Source organism: Natator depressus, chromosome 1, assembly GCF_965152275.1.
Source record: "Natator depressus isolate rNatDep1 chromosome 1, rNatDep2.hap1, whole genome shotgun sequence".
NCBI lineage: Eukaryota > Metazoa > Chordata > Testudines > Cheloniidae > Natator > Natator depressus.
The window spans coordinates 215,770,702-215,781,840 of record NC_134234.1 but is presented as its reverse complement, the minus strand read 5'-3'; the positions used below and the strand labels follow the sequence as shown (position 1 = coordinate 215,781,840).

Here is an 11,139-nt window from a genome sequence, read left to right as displayed (position 1 = left end):
AAGGGATTATGGGTGCAGGAGGGTGCTCCGGGCTGGGACCAAGGGATTCAGAGGGCAGGAGGGGGATCAGGGCTGGGGCGTGGGAGGGGGTCAGGGCTGGAGGCTCCAGGCAGCGCTTATCTCAGGCAGCTCATGGAAGCAGCGACATGTCCCCTCTCCGGCTCCTAGGTGGAGGTGCAGCCAGGTGGCTCTGTGCGCTGCCCTGTCCGCAGGTGTTACCCCTGCAGCTCCCATTGGCCGTGGTTCCCGGCAAATGGGAGCTGCAGGGGCATTGCTTGGGGCAGGGGCAGTGTGCGGAGCCCCTTGGTTGCCCCTACGCCTGGGAGCCAGAAGCGGGACACGCCGCTGCTTCCGGGAGCCACACGGAGCCAGGGCACCCACAGAGTGGGACAAGCCCCTGACCCCGCTCCCCGGCGGGAGCTTCAGGGCCAGACGTGGCCCCGGGGCCAGTAGTTTGCCCACCCCGGCCCCGCCCCGCCGGCCCCAGCGGGCTCTTCTGACACACCAACCCAGCGGGCAGCTGACGCCACCCGACACGCAGCCCAGAGGCTCAGCAGCGGGCGGTACGCAGGCAGAGGTTACCCAGCCGTCATCGCTCGTTGGACGGGTCCTCGGCCTGGCTAGGGGGGCCAGCGCAGGCACCGGGGTCACAGAGCCGCTCCAGCGGCAGAGGGGGCGGCGTGAGGCAGGCAAAGGCGCGCGGGGGCCAGGCGAGAGGCACGACCCAGCCCGCGGGGGGGGAGGGGCAGAGCTGGAGCCCCCCCACTCAGAGAAGGGGACGTGGGCCGGGCTCTGCCCCGAGACCAGCGGCGCCCGCCCCGCCCGGGCACCTCAGGAAGGCCGCGGGAGAGGGAGAGAACCGGCCTCGCCTCGCGTCCCGTCCGGCCCCGGCTCCTGCCGGGGTCACCAGTGTGTCGGCGCCCCCGGGCGCGGCCGCTCATTGGCCAGCTGCGGCCCCGGATGGAACGCTCTGCCCCCCCGGCCCGACCTCCATTGGCCCCGTCCCCGCACGTGACGCCAACGGGCCGCCGGGCGCCAAATTCAAACCGCGAAACGAAACGAACGGCCTCCGTGGGCCGAGCGCAGCAGCGGAGCCCGGCGGCGCCGGGTCCCTGCGGGGAGGCAGCGGGGCGCGCGACCCCCTTCCCCCCCCCCGGACACCGGGGTGAGAGTGGGGCTGGGAGGGGCCGAAGGGCCAGGACGCGGGGCGGGGATCAGGCAGGAGGAAGGGGCTTTGCTGCGGGGGCTGGGCGGGGATTTATTGGGGTCCGGGAAGGAAAAGGGGATCAGCGGGGTTTGTGGTGGCAAGGTAGGTGGTGCGGAGGGGAGACAGGGTGAAGAGGGTGTAAAACCTGGGCTGGAGGCTGGAGAGGAACCGGGGACCGGTGGATGCAGGCATCTGGGGAACACGGGTGGGGGAGCAGGGACTGGGGAACGGGTTGGGCTAGGTTTGGGGTTAGGGCAGGGCAGGGGAAGGGACGGGTGAGAATTCCCATTGTAGGCATGGCCGTGGCCTGTTCCTTCCCGCCCCGCAGGCAGCCAGGAGGCTGCAAGGCCTTTGTCAGTGGTGTCCAGGGCACTCTAGGAAGCTGCTTCCTCCCACAGAGCTCTCTGGGCAACCTGCGGGGTTGTCATCACTCTCTTGCGCTCTCTGAGGGGGATGGTTCTGACCCTGGCCCCCTGGCACTCTCTGCGTGACACCGCAGGCGTGGGGGTTGCCATAACCTCACAGAGGGGTCTCTAAGTGACAGGTAGGACAGTCATCCTAACCCCTGTAGCATGTGGAGGATACCTGTTGGCGAGCCTCTCTGAGCATCTCTAACTGCTAGAAAGAGGCCGGGGCTGGATGTGTCGCTGGCCTCTATCGTGTAGGAAGGGGACTAGTTTATTTTTCTGTCCGTTTTGGTTTTGCCCTTTTATGACAATACAAACGACCCTCTCTGAGAATTTTGTGACACTAACAGGCTGGATCAGCTCCACTGATGTGAAATCCTCTCCATTTTGGTTAATGCTTAATCTACCATACGCAATATGCATAGTGCAAGCACTGTCGTTCCACAGAAGATTTCCTGTGCAAGAGCTAAGCTCCACTCGCCACAACTCCATATCTGCAACCGGTGTTCATATAAGGGCAACCAATTATCTTTTCTCCAAATCACTATTTCTGGTCTGGCCATTTATCCCCCCAGTTCTAAATTTTAAAATTATTTACCATCCATAAAGTCCAGATTAGGAAGTTTATTGTGCCATTTGAGGATGATTAATTTAGTTCTGCACAGTGCTAAGGGAAGTGCCTGGCTTCTAATACATCTATTTCAAGCTTCCCTGGGTTAAAACCCCCCTAATTTATGGTGTTTTAAGCAGTTGACCATCTATTAAACAGGTATGATAACACTAACCTCACGGGTGTGGTTTGAGAGCCTCAGTTATGCAAATTATTTACTTGGTGCTGGTCATTTGTGTGGGGTTTTCATGATGGTGTGTGTCGATAAATAAGGAGGGAAGAAAGTGCTGGCTGTTTTTCCAACAGTCTGTTCTGATCTGTTCTTCTTTTCCCTGGCATGGATGTAGTATGCAATTTTATGGGCATGGGGACTGTCCCCTAGTCACAAGACAGGTGGTGAGGAATCTTCCACCCTTGGGACTACGACTCTATGGAGTGGAAAGCCCCTCATACACCAGCTGATTGCGTACCTGGCATGAGAGACAATTGATTCTTTTCCTATATGTTCCAGGCCCACAGCTCCTCTTTCATGCTCTGTCTTATGTTTTGCAGGGTCTGTTCTTGTAGTCTTCAATGGAGAGCGACTGTACAGACCAATGATGAGGACCAGCCCTCGCAGGCCCCTGATTCTCAAGAGACGAAAACTGTCCCTCCCGGATGGCAATGCATCCAACTCTCCAGCAAGAGATGAACCGGATGGGGAGAGTAAAGGAGCCCCCAAGCAGGAGCATAGCAGAGGGGACAAACCCAGGGACAGAGTGGAGTGTGTCACCCAGAAATTCCCAGCAGGAATAAAGATCATTAATCACCCAACCATGCCCAACACCCAGGTGGTGATCATCCCTCCCGATGCTGACATCCAGAGTATCATCGAGGCTCTGACAGCCAAGGGGAAAGAATGTGGCAGCAATGGGCCCAACAAGTTCATTCTTATCAGCAGTGGGGGCAGCTCTCGCCCCACAGGCTCAGCAGCAACTCAGCAGAAGCTCCAATCAAAGGATGAGACGAGCACAGCAACAAAGGGGACCAGACCAGCAGATTGTCAGGGTGGAGAGAAGAACATCGAACAAAACCCTGACAAAACTGTGGAAAGGGCAGTACTGTGGCCTCCACAAGCCAATTCCATGGGCGGACAAGAACAGGAAGGAAACAGTACGTAGGCTGTTCCCTTCTGTTGGCCTCTTAAGTGCAACGAGAGGTGGGTGGGTGTGGGAGGCCTGTGCCTTGCTCAATATGGAAGAGTTCAGTGGTGAAAAATGTGAAATTTTAAGCAGCCCAGCTGGTTATTATATTAGCCTTCTACATATGGTGACAGGGGTTCAGATACTGAATCCAATTAAAAATTAGTGATATTAGGGCATGGTGTTTCCCATAGAGTTTGCAGGGTGTGTTACAGGTCAAGACTTTGGTACACTGACAGAATGGGAGGTGAGGGGGTCAGAACTACAGGAGCAAAGGGTTTTGCTGCCTGGGACAAAGATGTTTAGTTTGTTGGCTAGTAAATGTCTGGGGACGTTTTTTAAGCACTGCGCTCAGCACTCGCTCTGGGCCAGGGCAGATGGAGGTTCAGATCCAATTTGGGATTTTTAGGTTTGGAGCCTTTCCAGCAATTGGGCTGATCCACAGCTAAATCAGGAGCTCTGGCTAGATCCACAAGATGCTTTAGCCTCAGAGCTCCATCTTGTGCCTCTAGTTCGAGATGGGGAATTTGGGCCCATTTTGGGAGACCTGGCTGGGGCCTCTCTTTAGGTATCTGGGATGGCAGCAGGTGAATGAGCAGGGCTCTTGGTTTATTTCCCTGCAGGCAGTGGAGAGGCAACAAGCAGCGGGTTGGATAACAGTCTGACTAACATCCAATGGCTAGGGAAGATGAGCTCTGATGGGCTGGGCCCCTGTACTGTGAAACAAGAGATGGAGAAGGAGAACCAGACACCTGTGCAGGAGAGGATCAAGGTAAGGGAGGGAGATGGTGGGGTACATAATAGAGTAAACCTCTGGAAACTGAAGACAGGAATGTGGGTGAGAACACTCAAAGGGAGCAGACATGACAAAATCTGGGTAACCTGAGCCTCCGCCAAGTTGATCTGTGCAGCAGAGTCCTCCGGCTAAGAGGAACTTCCTTGGAACTTTCCTGGGCCCCTGCAACTTTCACACTGTTTCCTCCTTTTTTCTTCCAGACTGAAGAAGACTCCATTGCTGCTACTGCTACCTCCTCCTCCTTGTGGCAGGACCCAGTATCAGAACGGCCCCCCTACTCCTACATGGCCATGATCCAGTTTGCCATCAACAGCACTGAGAAGAAGCGCATGACCCTGAAGGATATCTATACCTGGATTGAGGACCATTTCCCTTATTTCAAATATGTGGCCAAGCCGGGCTGGAAGGTAACATGTTCTGTTGAGGATGCATCTGACTCCACCCCTAGGTGTGGGCAACAGAGTTTTAGGGCTTGTCTATACTTCCAGCTAAATCAGCACTGCTGCAATCTATGTAGCGGTATCGATTTAGCAGGTCTGGTGAAGTTGATGGCAGAGTGCTCTCCCGTTGAGATTTGTACTCCACCTCCCCAAGAGGCGGGAAGGTAAGTCAGCAGTAGACACCGCTATAGGTCGAACATAGTTACATAGCATAACTTAAATTGATTTACAGCGTTAGTATAGACCAGCCCTCACACGAGGGGGCTGCTTGCTTGGAGAATTGCTTTTTTTTTTTTTTTTTCTTTTTTTTCCTTCTTCATCCAAAGGAACAAGCAGCCCATGAAACAGGATGGAAAATAGTTTCAAACTAAGGGCCCCCTTCAATTCCTGATGTTCCGTTTTCCATCTCAAACACCCTAGCATACTCTCTCAACTCCTCTCAGACAGGGGAGAGGGCTGGCTGGTTACTGGGCAGGAAGCTGGAATATCTTTGGCGGGGGCACTAAGGGACTTTAGTGATGGGGATATAACTGGGTACCAGGTGAGCATGAAGGGCCGCGGTCTGCCAGGGGGGCATTCCCCTGCCTGGGTTAGTGTCTTAGGGTCCTACCTATGCTTGGTTACCAAAAACATTAAGATCTTTCCTCTCCACCTAGAACTCCATTCGACACAATCTATCACTTCACGATATGTTTGTCCGGGAGACGTCTGCCAATGGTAAAATCTCCTTCTGGACGATCCACCCTGATGCCAATCGCTATCTGACGCTGGACCAAGTGTTCAAGGTGAGGGGCTCCTGGGAAGGAAAACAGGTAGCCTTCCCAATTCCGGAATGCCAGGACATCTGGTTGCATCTGATTTCAACAGGGAGGTGAAGCCCTCTTGGCATGTGGCCTCAGTCCAACTTCTAGAGAACAAAGTCACTATTAACTTTACAAGTAGCGGGTTCCCTGTTTTGAAGTGGGAGGTAGCCTGGATGGGCTGGAGCACCTTTGATGCAACAGGGCTCTCCAGGCGCAGTGTAGCAATGTGAATAGCGAAAGAGGTAGAATAAGCTTTCAACCAGCTGTTTTCCAAAGGACTGATGCAAACTCACATGGTAGCTAATGGAAAGACTCCCACTGACTTAAATGAGAGTTGGGTTGGGCCTTTAATGCACTGCATAGTTGTGTTTGACCAGCCATGCAGGCAGAATTGCCTTGTGTCACCTGGGGGCTGTGGAAGGGGTCCCTTTGTAAAAGGAATGGAGACCTTCTCTTGCTGCAATGATTTTCAGAGCAGGCAGGGTGAACGCTTCCTGTGTTTTCTCCCTGGTGGGTGGGCAGCTGGATGTTCCTACTTGGGAACTTTGTGCAAGGGTTAATGTCCCATACTTTTTCCCCCTTTGGTTGGTAACTTCCTCTTATTTTTCTCCCTCCTGATGCCTTGCTGCCACCAGCCGCTGGATGCGGGGTCACCAACATCGCCTGAGTACTCTGAATCAGTAAGACTTTCCCTCTGGCTCGGGGCTTGGGCTGCTTTTCCTTTTGCCAGTGATTGCAGGAAAGGACAGGATGCTTGGGGAGGGGGAATGAGTCACCGCAGCTGCCAGTCCAATAGCTCCTTGCACACCTTTTTGGGGAAGGAGGCATGCCTGATATAATGGAGGGCCAAGTTTCTAACTGCTGCAGAAAATGCACTAGCTGGTGAAGACCCGATAATGATGGATGGATATTTGCAGAAGTATATAACAGCTGCCTGCGCATATCTATAGGCGCAGCGAGGTGCCGGCAGCTGCATATTGGCATGAAATGTGTCTCCAGAGAACAAACCCAGCCAGAAGTTTCAGGTACAACCCTCCCTGGCTGCAGCTCCTCTCCTTTCTGGGCTGTGGCTTCAGGAAGGGCAAAATCTCTGTGCACTCCTTTCTTCTCCCTGGAAGCACCATGACTCTTGGCCAGATGGAAGTTGGTGCTGCCTCCTTCACCTCCAGCAATATAGCGATAACAGATGTGCAAGCAGCTAGCCAGACTTGTCTCCATTTCCTTTCCAACCGCATCCCTCTTTCCACCTGCTTAGATCTTCAATTCCTCTTTCGCTCTGCTGTTCCACTTGAGCATTTTGGGCTATGGTTTGTATGAAAGACACTACACGCTGTAAAGCTGTACTGTTCACCTTTCCTCAGGCAGAGAGGACACCAAAATCAGGTCATTTCTCCTGCAGCAGAGACCACAGCTGAAGAAGCTCCATCATGCCAGCTCACCCTCCACAAGGCTTTTGTGTGGCAGCTGGCAGAGGGATGTCATGGGCATGCAATGGCAGGTGGCACATGGTCTCAGGGTGGTAACGGTTGCTCTCTCGGCACTAGCTCAGCACAGGCCTCTGGATCCACATTCCTAAGTGAGGCAGTCGAACAGAGATGGGTTCTTCTCTTTAACTCTCTTTTCTCCTCTTTCTTATCCCCCAATGACCATAGCAGCAAAAACGACACATTCCAGAACTCCAGAAGAACACAGGGGGCAACAGCAGCAACAAAACTGAGCCGCAGAATGCACGTGAGTGTGTGCATCTGTCTTGGACAAAAAGACAGCCAGTCCCCTAACCAGGGTGATGGGTGCTTGATCCCGAACTGCCATTCCCAGCCTGTAGGAAAAGAAATGGAAATTGCTGTCCAGCATTGCCTGCTCGCAGGCTTGCCACGGCCGCTCCTGTCTGACAGGTTTGGAGCTGAGGGCAGGGCTGCTGCATCTGAGAGAAGACGTCTCGGGGTGGGGGGGAGACCTGATACAGGGGCCGGTGCTCAAAGGGAGTAGGAGCTGAGCTCTGTGGGGAGCAGTATCCCAACCCAAGACACCTTGAGTTGGGGGTGGTTGTTCACCGGAGCTCCTGGGTTCTGCTGGGTTTCAGCTCAGGACTTGCATCCCCATAACTATGCAGAAAAGGCAGGGGCGGGGTGAGCCCCTCCCTGGAATTAGTTATTTTCTGGGAATGAGGATGGTTCAAGCTCCCCATCTCTTGACTGTCTAGTGTCTGGCGTGTGGTGGGGGGAGATGAAGAGGCTCCCCAGAGCAAGACGCTAGCTGATCCAGTCTCTTCCCTTCCAGGCCGAAAGATGAAGCCTTTGCTTCCTCGCATCAGCTCCTACCTGGTTCCAATCCAGTTTCCTGTGAGCCAACCTCTCATCCTGCAGTCCTCCCTGAAGGTGCCTCAGCCCATGGCCCAGGGAGCCTCCCTCAGTGGCTCAGAGTCTATCCGGAGCAGCAAGCGTGTACGCATTGCTCCAAAGGTTAGTGATTCTGCTAGCCTTGGGCTTCTGTGGTGCCAGTCTCCCCTGCTCTCCACAGGGTTTTTTTGCCCACTCTCGCTACTGCTGTCAAACGTCCATGCTTGCAGTGGTGGGACTGGTGCTGGCTGGCCCTTGGCTGCACCTGCCTTCCATCCCCCATTCCTAAGGTGACTGTTCTCCTCTAGTTGTCTTGTCATGGGTAGGCTGCTTTTTACTTCACACAGGGATTCTCCTCTCAGAGTGTGAATGAACGACTCCTCTATTGTCCAGCTACAAATAACCAGAGACAGGAGCAACATGGATTCTCTCCTTTTTTCAAGCCTTCATTCAGTTCCTAATGGAACTGCATTGTTCTCTTGACCCATTCTGGTCTCCCTTTACATTTTGAAGAGTGTGGTTTTTGCCTCTTTCAGAAGCGCCTAGCCCTCCTCACTACCTGCATCCCCCAACCACAACACTCCTTGGGTTCACAGCGCCTCCCCAGAAATACTGCTCTCTAGGGACACCATCTGTTGGTGCTGTGCCAAGATTCACCCCGTGCGCTTTGCCGGCTCCTCTCTATCTAATCACATTATTGCCACTGACTTCAGCAATGTGCCTTCCTTTCCCCCTCTGCCTGATCCCAAAGCTCTACTGCCCCTCTTCTTCCTGCTGCATTTCCTGCCTTGTGATTTTTTTTTTCTCTAGACCCCTGCTTACTCACTGTAGTGTGTCATTCCTCACTTCTGTGCTTCCCGTGTAGGTGTTGCCATCCACTGAAGAGCCATCCTCATTCTTGCCCACGGGGCCTGTGAAGGAGAAGAGTCACTGTGATGAAAGGCTGTCCCCATTTGCCCCAACCCAAGCTGTAAAGGAGAACAACTCCCAGCCTGGTGAAGCACCAGCCTCTTTCCCTGCAGCCCTGTGTATAAAGGAGGAGAAGGAGGACTGCTGTCCTGACAAATGGCTGCCCTCATTCCCCCCAGTCTTGTCTATAAAGGAGGAACCAGTGCAGTCTGATGAAGAGCCAGGCCTGTTGCTCCCAGTACCATGTGTGAAGCGGGAGAAACACTTCACTGTGCTGAAGTCCCCGCCCCGCGGCGTATCTGACACAGTGATTATAAAGAGGCGGAAGATGGGCAGGTCCAGAAGGAAACAGCACCTAGTGCTGCCTTGCTCAGAAGAGCCAGTCCTGGTTCTGCCAGAGAGCAGTGGCTCTGACTCCTTCAGGCTGACATTGGACCTTCCTTTCCTGCAGGAAACCCAGTCTCTGGAGCTCAGCTGCTCCCAGGAGGAGGGTGGCCCCTTTAAAACACCAGTCAAGGAGATGTTCTGCAAGCTGCCAGTTTCCTCCACCCCGAGCAAAGTCCCAACTGCTACTCCACCAATGGGGGGCCCTGACTCCTGGAGACTTGCACCCATTGCTAAGGAAAGCAGTGAGCTGGACTTCAGCCCCGTGAGAACCCCTCAGGTGCCATTCACATCCCTCCAAGAGAACTTGGACTTGCTGGGCTTCAACAGCACTCCCCTTAAAAACTCCTTGTTTGACTCCCCTCAACAGCTTCTCCAAACAGAGTCCAATGACATGGTTTCCGGGCCCCTCACAAGCTCTCCTGCTTCCAATCCTGAATCCACCAAGCAATCATCCCCGGAATTGCCAGCCTCTGGACTTCCTGAGAACCAGTCTCTCATGGAGGGCCTGGTTCTGGACACCATGAACAACAGCCTGAGCAAAATCCTGCTGGATATCAGCTTTTCTGGCCTAGAGGATGACATCCTGGGGCAAGAGATGAGCTGGTCTCAGTTTATTCCTGAACTGAGATAGGCTGTGTTTGGCTTATTCCCAAGCTGTAATGGACACTGGGCTCTACTGAGACTTGCTTAGTGGGATATGCAGGGGCCCATAATGTGGTTTTGACTTATTCCCATTGGGAATACTGGGCTGTGCTGAGATCTGCTTGGCTGGAAAACAGACAGGCCCATTGGCTGCTATGAGCTCACTTATGAGCTGCAATAAATATTGGTCTGGGACAGGCTGGGGCTTATTGGCTGGTCTTGCCTCAGGCCTGAGTAAGTGGAGAAACAGAGTCCCTTGTGAAAAGCTGTCAGGGAAGGTTTCCAGGTGGGGTGCTGAATCACCCTGCCATCCAAGGGGTTGGAGGCGATGAGGATAGGCCCCTCCAAAGTACACCTACTGGAGGGAGGAAAGTCCCAAGCCTTTCCTGGCTCTGTCCTCAACAACTCCCTTGTACAATTCCCTTCCTTTCACTCTGCTCCACTTTTCTGAGATGCCTTGCCTGTCATGACTCTGTAAATATTGTACATTCCTTAAATTAGTTTTTAATTATAAATGTCACTTTATTCTTTTAGAACTTTTATGGGCATAGAAATGGGTGGTAAAAGGCTTGATTTGAAGCATTGTCCCTGTCTCTTCCCCCTGAACCAGGTTGAATGCCTAAGATGCCATTTTTGGTCTTTTTTCACTTCAGAAACACATTGGCATAGGACACTCTGAGTGTTGGCAGGGGCAGAGGTTGAAAGATCACCCCTCCGCAAGTGTGTGTCTATTCCAATTGAAGTGGTGGAGAGGAATTGTAAGATGGATGTTAAAATCTTCACTTAAAAATATGCGGTCTCTTGAAACTCACTTGTGTATCTTCCACTGCAGTGTGTAATAGGGCAGCTGATGTCAGTCCTCCGGAGTTTATGTAATAAGAAGGAATGTGCCCTGGAAGGACTTTAGATGGGGCCTCTGTTCAAAAACAAAATAAGACACAGACATACCTCAGCCAAACCGTTTCCATTTCCTGTGTATAAACTGGGGGTGGGATCGCTGGGCCACGTGCTGCCGTTGCTGCTTTCAAGAGTCAGAGCCAGCACTGCTATTCTAACTTTCTTTCTTGGTGCGAGTGCTTTTTATCCATCACTCAAGGTAGACAATGCAATGAGGAGTTAATTTCCATTGCCTAATATTCATGCTCTAGCACTGTGATTCAGTTCTGAAAGCAAGCCCTAGACTAATTCAGGAGGTATGTGGGGTGGAAAAGAACTGTGAGCAGAAGGGGAAAGAAGGATGAGTCAGGTTCCATCCTGCCAACGTTTGGGGAAATCCCACAATTGTGGGAGATTCCTAGGATCTGTTCTGGTAGCTGTCCAGAGCTGAAGACCCAGACAGTAAGCTGCTGCTCTTAGCTTTTTTCTTCCTCAGCTTTGAGAACTCCAGGATCATGATTTCATACGGTCACCATTCCCCA

General features: G+C 53.2%; 1 protein-coding gene across 1 annotated transcript; it reads left to right on the top strand.

The window, feature by feature from the left end:
• The first annotated feature begins 498 nt into the window (after positions 1-498).
• On the top strand, positions 499-10,782 carry FOXM1 (forkhead box M1). The gene is made up of 9 exons (XM_074935488.1): positions 499-563; positions 2,777-3,376; positions 4,029-4,177; positions 4,402-4,608; positions 5,298-5,426; positions 6,080-6,124; positions 7,097-7,175; positions 7,725-7,906; positions 8,649-10,782. Exons 2-9 carry the CDS (start codon positions 2,821-2,823, stop codon positions 9,708-9,710), a joined length of 2,409 nt encoding a protein of 802 aa, XP_074791589.1. The 5' UTR covers positions 499-563; positions 2,777-2,820; the 3' UTR covers positions 9,711-10,782.
• Positions 10,783-11,139: the final 357 nt, after the last annotated feature.